The 18,766-nt window shown below is 39.2% G+C and overlaps 2 protein-coding genes, 1 long non-coding RNA gene and 8 other non-coding genes across 14 annotated transcripts; 10 read left to right on the top strand and 1 right to left on the bottom strand.

Moving 5' to 3' along the window:
• Positions 1-1,328: 1,328 nt before the first annotated feature.
• LOC116253766 (U5 spliceosomal RNA) lies at positions 1,329-1,447 on the top strand. The gene has a single exon (XR_004172532.1). It is a non-coding gene; the product is annotated as a U5 spliceosomal RNA (small nuclear RNA).
• A 1,490-nt stretch (positions 1,448-2,937) lies between these two features.
• On the top strand, positions 2,938-3,138 carry LOC116253760 (U2 spliceosomal RNA). Its single transcript, XR_004172527.1, has one exon. It is a non-coding gene; the product is annotated as a U2 spliceosomal RNA (small nuclear RNA).
• Positions 3,139-4,328: 1,190 nt separating this feature from the next.
• On the top strand, positions 4,329-7,414 carry LOC116253506 (phosphoenolpyruvate carboxylase 4-like). Of its 4 annotated transcripts, XR_007573200.1 has the most exons (7): positions 4,329-4,469; positions 5,218-5,261; positions 5,398-5,496; positions 5,603-5,691; positions 5,873-5,995; positions 6,129-6,223; positions 7,214-7,414. XR_007573200.1 is itself a non-coding variant. In XM_031628340.2 (5 exons), the coding sequence occupies exons 1-4, from the start codon at positions 5,193-5,195 to the stop codon at positions 5,898-5,900; spliced, it is 285 nt and encodes a 94-aa protein (XP_031484200.1). In that variant the 5' UTR covers positions 4,361-5,192; the 3' UTR covers positions 5,901-5,995; positions 7,214-7,414. The 4 variants fall into 4 exon arrangements, 1 of the variants encoding a protein (XP_031484200.1); XR_007573202.1 differs by lacking the exon at positions 5,218-5,261 and having other exon boundaries at positions 4,372-4,469; XR_007573201.1 differs by having other exon boundaries at positions 4,361-5,496; positions 5,622-5,691.
• Positions 7,415-9,249: 1,835 nt separating this feature from the next.
• Positions 9,250-9,366, top strand: LOC116253768 (U5 spliceosomal RNA). The gene has a single exon (XR_004172534.1). It is a non-coding gene; the product is annotated as a U5 spliceosomal RNA (small nuclear RNA).
• Positions 9,367-10,913: 1,547 nt separating this feature from the next.
• Positions 10,914-11,114, top strand: LOC116253762 (U2 spliceosomal RNA). Its single transcript, XR_004172529.1, has one exon. It is a non-coding gene; the product is annotated as a U2 spliceosomal RNA (small nuclear RNA).
• Positions 10,931-18,500, top strand: LOC126410007 (uncharacterized). The gene is made up of 2 exons (XR_007573203.1): positions 10,931-11,028; positions 18,415-18,500. It is a non-coding gene; the product is annotated as an uncharacterized LOC126410007 (long non-coding RNA).
• LOC116253767 (U5 spliceosomal RNA) lies at positions 12,685-12,803 on the top strand. Its single transcript, XR_004172533.1, has one exon. It is a non-coding gene; the product is annotated as a U5 spliceosomal RNA (small nuclear RNA).
• Positions 13,803-14,003, top strand: LOC116253763 (U2 spliceosomal RNA). The gene has a single exon (XR_004172530.1). It is a non-coding gene; the product is annotated as a U2 spliceosomal RNA (small nuclear RNA).
• On the bottom strand, positions 14,278-15,275 carry LOC126410006 (uncharacterized). Its single transcript, XM_050077450.1, has 2 exons — positions 14,898-15,275; positions 14,278-14,818 (listed from the first exon to the last, which is right to left on the bottom strand). The coding sequence occupies exons 1-2, from the start codon at positions 15,067-15,069 to the stop codon at positions 14,646-14,648; spliced, it is 345 nt and encodes a 114-aa protein (XP_049933407.1). The 5' UTR covers positions 15,070-15,275; the 3' UTR covers positions 14,278-14,645.
• On the top strand, positions 15,410-15,527 carry LOC116253765 (U5 spliceosomal RNA). Its single transcript, XR_004172531.1, has one exon. It is a non-coding gene; the product is annotated as a U5 spliceosomal RNA (small nuclear RNA).
• LOC116253761 (U2 spliceosomal RNA) lies at positions 18,300-18,500 on the top strand. The gene has a single exon (XR_004172528.1). It is a non-coding gene; the product is annotated as a U2 spliceosomal RNA (small nuclear RNA).
• Positions 18,501-18,766: the final 266 nt, after the last annotated feature.

Here is an 18,766-nt window from a genome sequence, read left to right on the forward strand (position 1 = left end):
TTTTTGCTAATTAGGTGGCGACGTCAGTTTAGGTTATAACAAGTTAAAAAGTTTTAATAGTGTACTGTTTTTTTTAAAGCCTCTAAACTAAACAAATCATTTGCTCCAAAGCCCTTCAAGTGGGGACACGATTATCAATCTATTCATTGTCGTTTATCCACATAATAGAAAATTTCCACACCAATATCCTTCAAAATATAAAGGTTGGTGGATTGTGATTTGGAATTCCATGAAGTTCACTCCTTTTGGCTTTCACAATTTGTTTTTGAATAGTATTTTTTAGAGTTGGCGTTTGTTGGTATGGCTAAGATTGGTCAAAGGATTCATGCAGGAGGCGCTTCCTCTTAGGCCTTTGATCAATCAGAGTCTGCAGCAGCCTCTGTATAAAGCATGTATTGGGACCCAAAAGAGATTAGGTGGGAAGTTGCAGTCAACACCAACCAAACTTGATGCATATAAATACAATAAGCTATACCAACTAGCGTCAAATTCTTACATAACCAAGCCTCAAATCAGAGTCTACGAGTAAACAGTACAAGACTATCAACAAGCTTGAAAGATTGACCGGCTGAGAGAGGGAGAAAGATGCATTTGTGTCGGCTCCGATTTTATTTGGTGTCAGACCCTGGTCAATGTTTTGCATCAGATCCCGCTTTCATCTGGGCCAGAATCCAACCGGGGGTAGCTTTTGCATGTAAAAGCATGCTACTATTTTTCTCAGGAACGTGTGCTACAGCGTATTTCAGATCTAGAAAAAAATTTGTTCAATCCGAATACAGATCTCAATTGCTTGTCAGTTTTCTACATTTGGATTTAGATGTTTTAAATCAATTTCATTTTCTTTATAGGTTTAAATGGCCCATGAACGACGGGAATTTGCAAGCTGGAGAACAAGATTTGGGCATGGAGTAAAAGAATTTTCAGACAAAATAAAGCACAGGAACTGAGCAGCTTGCATTGTGATTTTTCAAGTTAACTGGCATCCGTATCTTTAGTTGAGTCGGTTGTAATTTGGACTTAGACATGAATTTGAATAGAGAAATAGTAGAACTGGATCCAAATCCATGTCCATAGTTCCAACTTCAACAATCAAATCTGATGAGGACACCCGTTTTAACGGTTGGATTTGTGAATGCTGCGTGGATCAAGTTTTCCTATCGGAAATTGGAAGCCATGCCCGGAAAGAGGGCGTACCCTCCAGTGGTTCAACAGGCAAAAATCCCAAAGGCAACCGCGGAAGAATTTAGTCCTGTATCGACGAGGAGGTGATATCGACACCCCCAATCGCTTCCTATATTATGAGCGAGGACCAAAAGTGTAACTCACGCAGCCGCGTGGTGAGCACAGAGCGAACTATTCTTTCGCCTTTTACTAAAGAATACCGTGTGCTCTCCACTAAAAGCGGCATACGCCTATTTTTGGAGGGTTTCTTCCCTTTGTGGGGAAAAGCCCTAACATTGTTCAATTTAAATTTCTTATACTTGGCCAAGCGCCTTCTTGGCCTCCAATTTTTATGCTTGCTTTTCTTGTTCGTAAGTTAACCATATCAGGTGGGATCGGGCGAAGGAATAAAACTTTAAATACTAGATCCAGATCTGGATGATATTTTGAGGCAGATTTGAGTCCTATATCTGAATGTACGTATCGGTGGATTCTCAACAAAGAGTGAGAAATCTGCAATTTATGCAAATAAAATTCTTTAATTTATCAGATTTGTCCCTCTAGGTGTGTTCTTTGGCGTTATTTGCAATGTATTAATCACTATGTTCTTGGGCAGAGATAAAATCTTCAAATAAAATATGGTATTTTTGAAAGTAAAATTATATGCCACCTGTTATTTTTATTATTATATTTTCATATTTACAAACTAGATGGTGTCAGATAGGGCTGACGACATATGGTATATATGGGTTTTACCTGTAAAACTTGTATAATTATAAACTAAAAGAAAGTATATGAAAAACGCCAAAGTATATAAAGTAGACATTACGGGCTTCGGGCAAGTTTGGAATCTAAATGATCTCACATGAGAATATACTTATAGACTACCACCCAGTTTGAGTCCAACATAAAACTATAGCGGATCACGTGTATGTTCATGGCTACATTTTGGTATGGCTGGTCCAAATCCAGACACAAGATTATTAAGCCTAACGTGGGATCAAAATCTAGATCTTATGAGAGCTAAGTTGAGCCCTGACCTCAGTATCTATGTGACCTTAGATTTTTATATGCAAGTGAGTATAAGACTGTGCGTTTTAAAGAACAAAGAGATAGAAGTTTATATAATACAGATGCAACTGCTTAAAGGTTTTGTTCCAAGTCCATCTCTTTCCTTCTTTTGACGGAAAAAGAGGATTTGGTCTTGAAAATCTCATAAAAGGTGGGGTTGTATGTAGTCTTGATCTGGGTTTTCAATGGCTGTCAGTTCTAATGCGTACTGAATTTGAGTCCATTCCTGACCTGGATCCAATCCATTTGCAACTCTATTGAAGTCCTATGGACCAAAATTTCTTATTTACCCGCATTTAACTTTTATTTATGCAAAGGAAATGAAATACCAAAATTTCTACAAATATCGTTAGGAAGCATTCAAATGATTGTGGATCTTTGACAAGATTCATGGACATGGGTACTACGGTATGGGCCTCATGCTATGGTTTATAGTCATATCTCAGACCCGAAACGTTCAAAATGATTCCTAAGTTGAACTTTTTGGCCATCCCTGGCCCAAATGGGTTGGGTCCGGTCAGCGAGTTGCCTCCTTTTTGTTGATGTGCTTAGAAAGCCAATTCTGTATCGACTTGAATGCATCAGCTGTCCTTAAATTAGGCGCACGTTACTGAACCTTTGTATTAAGTCCTGTATCGATGGAAGGAAGATAGTGATGGTTGGTGAGAGGCCTATAAAAGAGAGCCAACTGCATCTGTTAAAATCATACCTTTCTCGGCCTTTTGGCTAAGATCAAGTGTAGTATCTGTTCTTATCAGTTTAATATCTGATACGTGGTCCATGTGACCACACGATATTAAATTAATTTCTTGTGGGGGAAGTTGGCCACCACCAGTAGCTTGCTACTGGGGCTACTTCGAGCGTCGCCCATGCGTTGCACTACTGCAAGGGCCTGGCGCACCCCTACCAATTCTTCAATCAAATTTTCATTATCATTAATCTACAATCTACTGCAAACGGTCTCTGAAGATGTTTTACCTTCTTGGCCAGTCGAGGAGTTTGACGGCGAAAGGGAAACTACTGTGGCCTCCAAAGGGCAGAGCTTGAATTCCGCTTCCCGAATGTTCCTGAAGAGAACGTTTCCGTCCATTTTGCTATTAAACAGAAGAAAGATTTGAGCATTGAAGTGAAATGTAACAAAATCAAATGAGGAAAGGAATCGCAAGTGCAGGACTCTGAGACAGGCATTTCCAAAGATCAACCTCCCACACATTCATCCAAACGTCACAGAGCTCATACTCTGCAATTTGCGACAGCAGACCTACGTCTGATTGAGGAAAACGCAAACAGACAAGGACAGTTTCTCCAAGTCTTTCCAACACAGAAATAGATGCAGAATGAAACATAGCTTTTTTTTTTTGGTACATAGAATGAAACATAGCTTTTCGCACTCGAATTTTCCGATCGTCCAAACCTTCCGCCACGATTGCAAGCTGAAACAGGTAAAGAACCTTTCGAAAGCTCAGAATTGTATTATTTTACCGTGAATTTTAATAAGACGAGGGTTGTTCCTGTGAGAAACGATTCCTGCACAGACTATAGATAAACGGATACTCTCAAATTAACTGATAGGTAGCTTAGTCACTGCATCGAAAGATAAGAAAATAACTATCTTCGCCAATTGGATTACGATTTCAGAGACGCACTTCCCTCCCGAATCGCGCAAAATGAACTTGAGTGTTTTCAGCCTTTTGATAAGGTTAGGGTCGGCGCATCTAGTCGGTTACACGATAATCAAGTTTAGTGAGTGGCAGACGAGATATAATAACTTTATCCGGGTGCACGAAATGTTTCTCTTACTTTTCTCATCGAGTAAAGTGAGTAGGAGTATGGACAGCGGTAGCTGGTCAACCATACTACCAGTAGGGGTGAACAATGAGTCGAGCTATGACTCAAGTGAGTTCGAGCTGCATCTTATGTTGAACGAGTCAAGCCCGAGTTCACGAGCCGACTCGTTCAACCAATTGAGTCGAGTTCAAGTTTAGTCTTATGAACTCGTTAAAGTTCGACTCGGCTCGTGATTAAAATACCGGTTCAAAATCGTCTCTAGCGAGAAGCGGGAAATGAAAAGTTTAAACTTTTAGTTTTAGGTTTTGTTTTCGTTCTCCCTCTCTCCACCTCTCTGTCTCTCATCTGTCGTCGTCTCGAAACTTCTCCCTCCTTCTCTTCTCCGGCAGGCGGCAGCTCTTTTCGTCTTCTCGCTGGTGACCTTGGTAAAACACTGGCAATTGCGGCAGGTCTGTCCATTTTCTCCTTGTTAGATTTTGTCATTTTAATATGAGTCATTCGCAATTGTGGGGCTTATAGTTTGTTTGAGCTGATGTTGTTGCTTCTAACTGTGGTTATTTGTGCTTTCGTTTATCTTCCTTATATTTAACTGTATTTTTCACATTGATTTTGTCATTTTTCTAATTAATTTCAACATTTAGGTGGTACTCGACTTTTCTTGGTTTTTTTGGTTCTTTCTTTGTGTAGTTGTGTATTTATAGTTGTGAATATCTGGTGTCATTCAATCGAGTATTCCCTGGAGTTTACTTTCTAAACATTTTGTAGGTTCAGACAACGTCGTTTGTTTGATATATAGCTTTGTGGTTAACAGGAAATTGATGCCTCATGAAGGTCCAGTGCCTCTGTTTGGCAACAGTTATTTGTCAGTTATGTAGCCTTCCAATTGAATGAGCTGTTCCTGTTTGCATGATTGTCTGTAATAAGGTCAATTCTAAATGAAATTTGGGAACAAATTTTTGTTCTGGGAATTGAGATTGATTCTATTTGAACATGCTATTCATGCTAGCCGATGATTACTTATGATCTTATTATGGGAACATACAGTTTTGCTGACGTTTGTTTTGTAATGAAACTGACTTTTTTGAATAAGCTATCAGCCTATCCCACTTAACGTTCTGTTCCACGGTGATCCTTAGCAGATTTTTGGTTTTTTTAAGCATAAATAACAATTCATGCAATTTAGTTTCCTGGATGCAGTTAGTGCTATTGATAAGGAGAACTATGTCCCCACAAGCATCGAGGTGATATTCTTTTGATATGCAGTTCTCTGGGAGCTGTTGCATCTAACACTTCTAGCTATTTTGGCTTCAATTAGAATATAGTTCTCTAAGTGTGATCTTTAACAGTGCTCATGTTGTGTTTAAAATGTATTTTCAGGTTTCTGCTCATGTAAGAGAGGTTCTGGATACTTTCCGTGTTGCAGCTGAACTCGGGAGTGAGTCATTTGGAGCATATGTGATTTCTATGGCCTCCAATGTACACATTCTTGCATTTTGCTCAATCAGTGTTTGAGTTTTTAGTTCCTGTTCTTGTTTGTCTATCAGATGTACGTATGTTTTCGTTTTGTATTGTTGCTGTACAGGCTAGTGACGTTTTGGCAGGTGAGCTACTTCAAAAGGATGCAAGGCTCACTGTCAGTGGGGAGCTAGGCCGAACTTGTGCAGGGGGAACGTAAGATATCTACTCTCTCTCTCTCTCTACACAGATTATATATATATATATATATATATATATATATATATATATATATATATATATATATATATATATATATATATATATATATATATATATATATATATATATATTATTGAGTTGCAAATTGGAACTTAGATGATTAATGATTGAACAGGTTGTGTGACCATTGTTTGAGACACTAAACGATCTCCGTAGAGCTGGATCAGTTATCAGAAAATTGTTATCCATTGATTGGTATCGAGAACATATTATTCAAAATCACAATGGTCACCAAGAGGTAGACAGGTTACTTTTGCAAGTTTTTTAGTCTCAATTTAAATTCTGAACTAGCAAAGTTATTCTGTGTAGGTCTCAATTTATGTTTTTGTGCATCATTGGTTTGTTTTAATTTCTTTTGTTAACCATTTCAGGTTGCATCTTATGAATGTACCACACTAACTTGCATTCTGGGTGTGATTATTTTGTTAAGAAAGCTTGCTAACAGCTTAATCTTTCTCATATGACTGTAAGTCTTTTATCTAAGTGTAAATATTCATCATTAGTTATTGTGGACTTGTTAAATGCTTGTGATTTCCATTATACTAAGTGTACTTCGTCACAACCACAAAGCCATGCAGATAGTTATGGATACACAGATGAATCATGGGATTCATTTTTATCTACTTCCTAAAGCAGTGCATGTGTCTGTGTAGAATCATATTCTCCATGGAACCATGGAATCATAGTAGGTAATGTTGAAGGGGTATATGATGTCCACTGAGCTTTCATGGTTTATTATGTGGTCATTAATTTGACAAAGACTGAAGTCAAAATATTTGTTTTACTCAAGATTGAGTATCGAGGGGTCAGTATAATACATGAGTCTATTCGGGTAGTCCGTACTGACAATGGAGCTTTATGTGGTTCAATTTAGAACACAATAGCATGTCAATGTGGCAATAGGATGTCCGGTTGCTTGGGAAACACTACATTTCATTCATACAGAAGTGTTTCGTTGTCAGACAGAAGTGTTTTCACTGTACACTTTCATGCACGGAATTCTTGTGTGAACGTGTGAACATGGGCACACAGTTTTCTCACATATAGAATAAAATTTACAACACTTGCTTATGCTTTAGTTTTTGGACCTCGAGCTTCTCATGTCTCTTCTACAATCAGATAGGTATCTTCTATGTTTTACAAGCTTAAGGGAATATATATATTATATATATATATATGTATATATAATTATTAGAAGAATTATCTTTCATGAATTATGATCTATTACTATTACTGCTTCACTTTAAACTGTCATGGGTGAACATGTCTGATAAAAACATCTGCCATTGGCAGCGCATACTTTTCAGCTTGCAATCAAATTTAAGCGTTCGTTAGTTACTGTCGTTTTCACCGGAAATTGACTCTATTCGGTTTCACCTGATATCAACATGGCCATGTCCTTTTCCTGTCTTGTATGATGACATTTAAACAGTTATCATTGATATGTTGCTTTCAGAAACTGGAGCAGGTTGAAAGAGTGGAGATTTTGGAGACATCCCTATCAAGAACAAAGCGTTCCTCCTGCTGATGTCCGTAGAGATGATGTCTCCCAAGATGTTTCCGATGGCGAATTATGTATCATCTGCCTCATGGATGCATGAGATTTATTTAGGGAATGAATATATGTAGCAGCATGTTACTAAAGTAAGATATTTAGTTTCTTGTAGTTCAAATCTCAACGAAAGAAGATGTCTTAGGACAATGTATTGTTGTTGGTTTGCACTGTTCATTAGAATGTACATCATGCCTAAACTAAACGTGTTAAACGAGTTAAATTATGCCTAAACGAGCTAAACAAGTTAAATTATGCCTAAACCAGCTAAATGAGTTAAATTACGCCTAAACGAGCTAAACGAGTTAAATGAGACATAACCCTAAACAAGTAAATGCCTAAACTAAACGAGTCAAGCGAGTCGAGCTTGAGCTCATGTTAGGGAACTCGACTCGAGTTTGAGCTCGAGCTTTTTGAGTCGAGTCGAGCTCGAGCTGGGCAAGCTCGGGCTCGACTCGGCTCGTGTGCAGCCTTAACTACAAGTCACCTGGCCCGGTATAGAGCAACTAGAACCAGATTTAGGTATGGAGTAAAAAAGTTTAAGCCAAGACCAAACAGAGATCTGAGTAGATTACTTTGTGATCTTTTAAATTTGGTGGGATTTGGGTCTTTAGTAGAGTCAGTTGTAGTTTGGACTTGGACATGATTCAGAATGCAAACGTACTAACACTGGATCCAAATTTGTTCACATTCCTGTCGGCATACAAACGTACCACATGGACCTTCCCCTAGTGGTTTTAAAAATACAAGATAAAAAGTAGATATGATGGACCGCCTCCTAAGTTTGGAATGTAATTGACCTCACATATTGGAAGCCACAAGAAAGTTTAAGCATCATGCATTTTTAGTACCACACCTCGAAATTCCATTGTTTTTTGTCTATCCCCTTTATCATTCTGTGTTGTCCATAAACATGTCATGCTATACAAAAGGACACATGGATTTAAAAACCCTGAATTAAGAAGTCCCAACATGTTGTCTCCGGAGGGCTTGTTGGCCGAGTTGGCGTAAAGTTCATCTATCGCAGAAAGGAATATTTCAAAAAAGTTATATGATGAAAAGATAAACGCAGAAAGTGTGAGCCAGAGAACATCATAAATCCTGTTAAGATGACGTCAAAGCAGACACTATAAGGTCCAATACGCACGGGGTTGAGTGCGCTTTCAAAAGTTGTCATATAGATCCTAACAGAGTTGCTGCTGTTATCTCCACTTCAGAATAGCTTCGGCTTTCAAAAGCAGTGTTACTAAATTATAAGTCTGTAGGAGCTTGTAGATTTAACTGGGTGGCTTAAAGAATGGCTTATACATATGCAGAATCTTCAGTGCTTCAGTATTTCTAGTATTGTTTTCCTTGGGTACCCCTTTGGTTAAAAGGCATGCGAAGTGTATCTAATTCACGAGGGCCGATTGATGACGGCCTGATATTTCTTCACTGATTTGCTCTATTTTCCCTGTCTCTGCTGCATCATTGACAAATGACAATTCGTCCGTTTCTGTTTTACGCACAGATGATCTAAAAGGCGGCAAACTCCAATTTGTTTTTGTTCTTTCACTTAGAACATACACTACAGCATATAAATGAGGCATTGGTGATCTTCGAAACGTTCGTTTCTCCTGATAAAATGAATCTGCTGATGTTTTTCTAAGAAGAACTTTACTACAACTGATGAGGTGAGGACTGCCCGTTTTAATGATTTGATTTCTGTATCCTGAGTCGATCCAAATGTGCACATCCCTGCAGAAAATGGAATCCAAATGTGCACATCCCTGCAGAAAATGGAAGCTATGCAGGAAAAATGACTTTTGCTCAGGGGTTGAAGAAGTAAAGATCTCAAGGGCAGCCGCGGAAGAATTTAGTCCTGTATCGACGAGGAGGTGATGTCGATATCCCCAATCGTTGCCTATATAGTGAGCGAGGACCGATAGAGGAACTTACGCAGCCGCGTGGTGAGCACAGAGCGAACTATTCTTTCGCCTTTTACTAAAGAATACCGTGTGTTCTCCACTAAAAGCGGCATACGCCTATTTTTGGGGGGTCTTTTTCCTTTCTGGGTAAAGCCCTAACATTGTTCAATTTAAATTTCTTACACTCGCCCTCTAAGCGAAGTGCCTAGCTCACCTTTTATAGTACGTAATTCTAGCGTCGTAAGTTGTTATTACCAGGTGAAATTGCGCGTAGCTTTAAAACTTTAAATACTGGATCCAGATCTCGATGATAGTATGGGGCAGACTTGAAATCTATGTATGGGTGGAATCTCATCAAAGAGTGACAGAAATTTGCAATTTATGCAAATGAAACTCTTTAATTTATTAGGGTATCCTTCTAGGTGTGTTGGATTTTTTTCTCCTGTTCTTTGGCGTTATTTGCAATGTAACAAACACTATGTTCTTTGGCTGATATAAAATATTCTAATAAAATATGGTATTTTTGCAAGTAAAATTATATGGCACCTGTTATTTTTATTATTATATTTTTTATACTAACAAAGTAGATGGTGTCAGAAAGGGCTGACGATGTATGGTAATATACCGGTTTTGCCTGCAAAACTTGTATAATTAGAAACTAAAAGAAAGTATATGAAAGACGTAAGATTAATTGCAATTAAAAATATAAAGATAAAAGTAGACATTACGCGGTTCAGGCAAGTTTGGAATCTAAATGACCTCACATGAGAATATACTTTTAGACTGCCCAGTTTGAGTCCAACATAGAGCTACTGCTACAGCGGATCACATGCATGTTTCGTGGCTACATTTGGGTAATGGCTGGTCCAAATCCACACACAAGATTATGAACCCTAAGGCCGAACCAAAATCTAGATCTCATGAGCTAGAGTTGAACCATGACCTCACTATCTATGTGACCCTAGATTTTATATAGAAGTGAGTATAAGACTATGCATTTTAAAGAAAAAAGAGAGAATTTTATACAACACGGATGCAACTGCTTAAAAGGCTTTGTTCCAAGTCTATCACTTTTCTTCTTTTGACAGCAAAAGAGGATTTGGTTCTGAAAGTCTAATGGAAGATGGGGTTGTATGTAGTTTGGATCTAGGTTTTCAATGACCGTCAGTTTCTAATGTGTACTGAATTCAAGTCCAGTCCAACTTCTGATGCATTTTGCTGAACTGGATCCAATCCATTTGCAACTCTAATGAAATCCTACGGACCAAAGTTTCTTCTTTACCCACATTCAACTTTTCTTTATGCAAAGGAAAGGAAATATCAAATTTTCTACAAATATCGTTAGGAAGCATTCAAATGATTGTAGATCTTTGGCATGATTCATGGACATGGGTACTACGGTATGGGCCTCATGCTATGGTTTATAGTCATATCTCAGACCCGAAACGTTCAAAATGATTCCTAAGTTGAACTTTTTGGCCATCCCTGGCCCAAATGGGTTGGGTCCGGTCAGCGAGTTGCCTCGTTTTTGTTGATGTGCTTAGAAAGCCAATTCTCTATCGACTTGAATGCATCAGCTGTCCTTAAATTAGGCGCACTTTACTGAACCTTTGTATTAAGTCCTGTATCGATGGAAGGAAGAAAGCGATGGTTGGTGAGAGGCCTATAAAAGAGAGCCAACTGCATCTGTTAAAGTCATACCTTTCTCGGCCTTTTGGCTAAGATCAAGTGTAGTATCTGTTCTTATCAGTTTAATATCTGATACGTGGTCCATGTGACCACACGATATTAAATTAATTTATTGTGGGGGAGGTTGGCCACCACCGGTAGCTTGCTATCGGGGCCTCCTCGAGCGTCGCCCATGCGTTGCACTACTGCAAGGGCCTGGCGCACCCCTGCCAATACTCAAGTCAAATTTTCTTTTTAAGAGAAGCCTGTTTAGATTTGAAAAATTTTGAACTTAGTTACTGTTAATCATTAACTACAGAGAAAATGTAATCGACAATGCACCTCAATCGGCCGACAGATCAAAGCGAAATTTCAAGGTAAAGCACCTTAATCTCAATCTTAGAAAATGGATGACCAGTTGCACCGAGGACGCCCGCCGAGTCTCTGAAGATGTTTTTCCTTCTTGGCCAGTCCTAGGAGTTGGACGCCGATAGGGAAACTACTGTGGCCTCCAAAGAGAAGAGCTTGAATTCCGCTTCCCGATTGTTATCGTTTCCGTCCATTTTGCTATTAAACAGAAGAAAGATTTGAGCATTGAAGTGAAATGTCACAAAATAATCAAATGAGGAAACGAATCGCAAATGCAGGACTCTCAGACAGGCATTTCCAAGGATCGACCTTCCAATGTCTTATCTCTTTTATCATTATCTTTTGTCCATAAGCATGTATAAAAGCACATGTGTATTTAAAAACCTGAATTAAGTCCCAACATGTTGTCTCCGTAGGGCTTGTTGGCCGAGTTGGCCTGAAATTCATCTATCGCAGAAAAGAATGTTTCAAAAAAGTTATATGATGGAAATATAGACACACAAAGTGTGAGCCAGAGAACATCATAAATCCTGTTAAGATGACGTTCAAAGCAGACACTATAAGGTCCCCAATGCACACGGGGTTGAGAGAATGAGAGCGCCTTCAAAAGTTGTCACATAGATCCTAACAGAGTTGCTGCTGTTATCGCCACTTCAGAATAGCTTCGGGTTTCAAAAGCAGTGTTAATGAATTATAAGTCTGTAGGAGCTTTAGATTTAACTGGGTGGCTTAAATTAAAGGATGGCTTGTACACATGCAGAATCTTCAGTACTTCAGTACTTGTAGTAGTGTTTTCCTTGGGTACCCCTTTGGTTAAAAGGCATACGAAGTGTATGACTTTCAAATCAAAAAGGTCTTCTCAAGTAGAGATGTAACGTTCAATGCAACATAATGTCGTATAATGCAAGAGCTATCTAATTCACGAGGGCCGATTGATGACGGCCTGATATTTCTTCACTGCTTTGCTCTGTTTTCCCTGTCTCTGCTGCATCATTGACAAATGACAATTCGTCTGTTTCTCTTTTACGCACAGATGATCTAAAAGGCGACAAACTCCAATTTGTTTTTGTTCTTTCACTTAGAACATACACTACAGCATATAAATGAGGCATTGGTGATCTTCGAAATGTTCGTTTCTCCTGATAAAATGAATCTGCTGATGTTTTTCTAAGAAGAACTTTACTACAACTGATGAGGTGAGGACTGCCCGTTTTAATGACTTGATTTCTGTATCCTGAGTCGATCCAAATGTACACATCCCTGCAGAAAATGGAAGCTATGCAGGAAAAATGACTTTTGCTCAGGGGTTGAAGAAGTAAAGATCTCAAGGGCAGCAACAGATGAATTTAGTCCTGTATCGACGAGGCGGTGTTGTCGATATCCCCAATCGTTGCCTATATAGTGAGCGAGGACCGATGGAGAAACGTACGCAGCCGCGTGCTGAGCACAGAGCGAACTATTCTTTCGCCTTTTACTAAAGAATACCGTGTGTTCTCCACTAAAAGCGGCATACGCCTATTTTTGGAGGGTTTTTCCTTATTTTGAAAAACCCCATCATTTATACGTTTAAAATCATTCGTTGTAGATGGTTATTTCATATCAAGTTTATTTATACTCATAGCTAGTCTCTTTTGTTCGGTTAGGTTCCTTTGTAAGCCTTTCGGTGTTTTCCCTCAAATGTGTCGTGTACTCTGTCCTTCCATTGATATGATGATTTAATGATGGAAATAGATGTAATCATTGTAAAGATAAAAGTAGATATTGTGGGCTTCGGGCCCTGGGTTTGAAATCTAGAGGACCTCACAATGCTCACATGAGAATTTCCTTCTGACTACTGCGAGCTAGAGTTGAGCCTGGACCTCAGTCTTTGTGGCGACCCTAGATTTTGTATGTGAAGTTGAAACTATGAAATTTAAAGGACAAAGAGACAACAAATTTTTACATAATATGGTTCTAACTGCTATGGTTTTGTTCCATTTATTTTCTTCTTTTGACGGCAAAAGAGAATCTGGTTTCGAAAACCTAATGGAAGCTTGGGTTGTAAGTAGTGTGGATCAAGTTTCGAGGATGCTGTGAATTTCTAGTGTATACCGAATCTTCGTCCAGTCCAACTTCTGATTCATTGTGATGTACTGGATCCAATCCATTGACAACCCTAACGAAAGACCAAAATTCGCTCCACCGGAATGCGTACATGTAACTTTGGTATTTCTACAAATATCGTTAGGAAGCATTTAAATGGATATTGGGATCATGGGTACTACGATGTTGCCCTTATGCCATGGTTTATAGTCATATATATCTTAGACCCGAAGCATTCAAAATGCTGCCTAACTTGGCCTAAATGGGGTTGGATCCGGTTAAAGAAACGCACTGTTTTTTGTTGTTCTAGAGATCCAATTCAAAATCAACTTCAATGCATACAGCCGTCTCAGATTTGTCACTTGTTAGAGATTTCTTTTTTTTTTTTAGTCCTGTATCGATGAAACCAACAAAGTTAAGGGTGGTGGGAGGCCCATAAGAGCAGACTAACCACCTGGGTGAACAGCATACCTTTCTCGGCCTTTTGGCTAAGATCAAGTGTAGTATCTGTTCTTATCAGTTTAATATCTGATACGTGATCCATGTGATCACACGATATTAAATTAATTTCTTGTGGGGGAAGTTGGCCACCACCAATAGCTTGCTATTGGGGCCACTTCGAGAGTCGCCCATGCGTTGCACTGCTGCACGGGCCTGGCGCACCCCTACCAACCTCTCAACTCCAAATTTTGTCTTTGCTTATAATTTCGTTTGCTTTTGTTTTCTAATAATGTTTTCTTCATGCTTTCAAAACAACATAAGGGATGGAACACAATCGGTTTTCAGCGTTTTAACCAGGCTTGGTTATATTTTTCTTATGTGATTAGAGTTGGTGTTTTCTTGTAAAATTCTCGATGAATGAAACTCTTTAACAATTTAGTCAAGGTTTCTACAACTCAAACAATCTGTTCTCTTGCATAACTAATTGTACTTTTTGTGTGTGTTTTGACGGTTGCTCAAGTGAATTTCACAATGACAATTCGTTGAGACATTTTAACAAACTTTTGCCAAGCAGCAAGCAGTTTTCCTTAGCTGTGATCGCCAGCAGGAGTTTGAGGATGCTCAACTTAGTGGCTTCAAGAGCCTCTAGCTTGAGACCCAATTCGTGCATGCTCTTCTTCTAGCATTGAAAGGGAGGCATAGAAGCAAAAGCATGGAATTGACTCACAACTCCAACAATTCGTTTCCCGCGGACGGCTGCTGTGGGTTCCCTGAAAAAGAATGTTCACAGAGAAGAAAAAAGAAATGGCTCCTCACCGTAGGAAAGGGGAAAGCCGGAGATTGTGGAACGATCTATGATCGATGCTCAGTCAAACTCCTGCGACCCCCCATTCTTTGAGCTCCCGTCCCTCCATGGGAAGCATCAGATCGACGACATACCTCAATGGCCGGACAGTGATTTCCCATGAGCATCGTATCCTTAGCAGAGAGTTGTGTTCAGTAGCAGATTCATGTAAATTATCTGACCGAATCAACAAGTTACCTGGAGAGCAAATTCGCAGGCAGAATGAATTTCGAGATCCTCCTAGCAACAGATGCATATACTTTGCAGCAGTCCTCACCATTTGCAGCTACTGCAACTTTACTATAATTAGCACTCGAGGAAGCTATGCTGATGTGCACTCTGATTTCCTCACTCCATTTCCACCTGCACCGTTCTATGCCCAGTTGAAGCCAAGGTGCCAGCTTCCATGTCTCGCTACCCGATAACTGCATCGATGGGACGAACTCCATGCAGCTAGTCCACACCTTAACAGGGGGAGAAATTCTCTCGTCATTGTGTTTGCAAGTCCAACGGTTAGATGCATAAAAGATAACACTTTCACCGCGTATTGAGCATGAATTCCAAGCTTTCACTCACTCCGACTTTGCATAAATCTCCAACTGTTGGACGCCTCCGGCTGCTGCAAGAACTTGGAAACCATGCATGCAAAGAGGAATTTCCGTTTCCTGTGCCTCGAGTTAGACTTCGTAACGCAAATGGGAGTTTTAGTCCTGTATCGGTGGAAGAAGTGAATTGATGGCCCACTATCACCTATATAAGACGGCGACGGGACGTTGATGAATTTCACGCAGCCGCGTGGTGAGCACAGAGCGAACTATTCTTTCGCCTTTTACTAAAGAATACCGTGTGCTCTCCACTAAAAGCGGCATACGCCTATTTTTGGAGGGTCTTTTCCCTTTTGGGGAAAGCCCTAACATTGTTCAATTTAAATTTCTTACTCTCGCCCTAAAAGGAATGTGCCTAGCAATTCTCTCTTAAGGTTTTTAGGCTCCATTTTTTTTCCTTTACTAACTCGTTATTTTAGCGTCGTAAGTTAGTATTAGCAGGTGGAATTGGGCTTAGCTTTAAAACTTAAATACTAGATCCAGATCTGGATGATAGTATGAGGCAGACTTGAGTCCTAGATCTGAATCTATGTAAGGGTGGAATCTCATCAAAGAGTGATAGAAGTCTGCAATTTTCTAAAAATAACTCGGTGGAAGGATTGGATTGGACATTTGAAAGGGATCCAGAAAATCGCCTCAATTGTTCTTGCAGATCCAATTGGATCTCTGTTGGTCTCGAACATGACGAGGCTCCCGGACCTCGCCCAGGACAAATACCATGCTGGAGGCTTCAGACTGTTGATGAGATTAAAAAATAAGCCGGATATATGCATTCGATTCGCATGTGCATTCCATTGTCATTTGAGACAGATTCAAAGGGAGGACGACTTGTCTTGACGGGATATCCATTTGGATCCAAGGAAGTATATCTGCATCCGAAGATGGGAAGGACTACATATATGGTTTAGCGGGAGAATGGATCCAAGATTGTCACTAAATGTGTGTAACATCTCAAAAATTTGGTGAGAGATCTTCAAGGGCTTATGAAAGAGTCGTTAAAGTAGTTGGGTGTCTTGATCCTAACCTTTTACCGCTTGAAACCTCAACTGCAGAGAGTAGGTTTGGATCCATTGGATCAGGGGCGCATGCTCGAGAATAAGTCGGGTCATGGTGTCAGGTTCAATACTAAAGTTCACAAATACAGTAAAGAGGTAATCATTACAATAAGACTGACAAAAGAAATGCTACTGAGTCAGATTTATCTATCTGGTGACTTATTCAAATGCAATCACAGCAGTTCCTTTACAAGAATAAAATGTAGTTGGATGTTGACTAGGTATTAGTTTTCTATTCAAGTTCAGACTCAAACCTAATGTGCGGTCCAGCTAAACCACAATCCCGATACATACTTGTGAAAGTATCATATTTTTGGCATTCTGTTTTGTTAGAATTGAATATGAGTTGAATACCAACTTCTGTAAGTCATTGTGATTAAAGATAAGGCTTGAGAAAGTGATAGATCCAATCCATTTAGAGGAAAGGTGTTCATTGACCCTACCTTTTCAAGCTTGCAGCTTGTCTCAATAGAAATTTAGATCGCAGAGATGGATCCAACGCAGACCACTTGGTAAACACAGAAGCTATTGTAAATCTGATCTACCACCATTATTTTCAATTTTCGAATGTACTTTAGTTTTAAATACTCAACCGTGTTCTTGGTATCAAAGATACAATTCGACAGTGAAGATCGATGGTATTAAAGACATTACTGCACAGGCATCGGGGTATCCCCTACCAAATTTTAATCTAAATTTGTTTGTTTAATTTTATTGGTTGAGCAGTAAAGATGGAATATGGAACCAGCTGAATTCGGATTTCTGGTTGCCGTTTATTCATCTTACCATGCCCGTATAAATCGGTACAGCTTCATCATTCTCGTGGTCTTGGCTAGAACTTGACAGAAAGGAGAGGAACTAGATTGAAGATTCATACTTACAATCCTGATATTGATACTATCAAGTTGATAACTTCTCCAGTTTCTGTAAATAAACGGCATCATCTTCCCGTTGCTTAAATTGAGCACAGTTGATGTTCCCCTGTTCTAAGGCTGTATAATCGTTGTATTTTTTCTTGATTCATCGATTGATAAAGGACAGGGAGCCATATCCCAGAAGACTTGCTGTAGTGCTTCACATCCTTTATAAGTCTGTCAAGATTCTTTGTAATTTTACATACGAAATTAAACCTTACACTTATATTAGAATCGGTACAGCTACTTCAAAATCTTGTAACAAAACATATCTCAAACCGTTTAATGGGACTCTCTGGGAGAAGGAAGAATGCCCACTGTTAATTTATCCGGTGTCTGACTGTTTTTCGCAAGTTCAACCACATAAACATGATCGTATTGAGAAGTTCAAGACTCTATACTTCAAGATGAAAGACCCAGAAAGCCAATATTTAAACTGGATTTTAAGACAAGATCAACTTCAGACCACTAATTTTTTGGTGGACTTGTAAATTCCGAGCTACTAAAAAAAAAAAAAAAGATTTGAAGATATTAAAATCCAAACTAAGCTGTATGCGTAAATCCAATCAAGTTTATAGTACACAACTGTAGCAGTAATAAGGAATTTCAAAATGACAGAGAAATACAAGTTTATGTATATTGTTCCATTGTGATTTTGCTGTTTGAAGTCCGGCCCAACCCGTAACGAGTTTTTCTGGGCTGGATCCAATCCATTTGCAACTCTAACGAGAGCCGATATTCTACAAGTCCTTCTCTATCCGAAAACGTATGCTTAACTTTGGCCTACTCAAAGGAAATCGTATATCATTTTTTCTATGGATATTGTTAGCACAAAGTTTCACGGACATGTGCCTTGGTTTATGGTCACATGTTGGGGACAAAGCGTTCAGAACGGTCCCCGATCTGAAATTTTGGCCATCTTGGCTCAAATGAGTTGGATCTACTTAGAAATTTGAGTGCTTTCTTTTCCGGACCCGACTTAAATGTTCTCAGCTGTCCCAGATCATGGCAGACCCTTTTTTTTTAGTCCTGTATCGATGGAAGGGAAGAAAGTGAAGGGTGGTGGGAGGCTTATAAAAGGAAACCAACTACCACAGCTAAAATCATACCTTTCTCGGCCTTTTGGCTAAGATCAAGTGTAGTATCTGTTCTTATCAGTTTAATATCTGATACGTGGTCCATGTGACCACACGATATTAAATTAATTTCTTGTGGGGGAGGTTGGCCGCCACCGGTAGCTTGCTACCGGGGCCTCCTCGAGCGTCGCCCATGCGTTGCACTACAGCACGGGCCTGGCGCACCCCTACCAATTCTTAATTAAAATTTTTTTGTTATCTAATTATTATTTCTTTGATTAAACTTGCCTTGCCGTTGTGTATGTGTTCTAAATATTGTATGTGAGGTCGGTCCTACACCTCTCTAAATTATGAAAAACGCGATTTCTGTTGCTTTTATTTATTCAAATTCTCAATCATTAAAGAAATATGATATACCACCATTATTTTTCCCTAAATTGTAAACCCATAGGTAAATTGTGTTTCATTTCTAAATAATTAAGTTGTTGGTATTAAA

Source organism: Nymphaea colorata, chromosome 4 (genome assembly GCF_008831285.2).
Source record: "Nymphaea colorata isolate Beijing-Zhang1983 chromosome 4, ASM883128v2, whole genome shotgun sequence".
Lineage (NCBI taxonomy): Eukaryota > Viridiplantae > Streptophyta > Magnoliopsida > Nymphaeales > Nymphaeaceae > Nymphaea > Nymphaea colorata.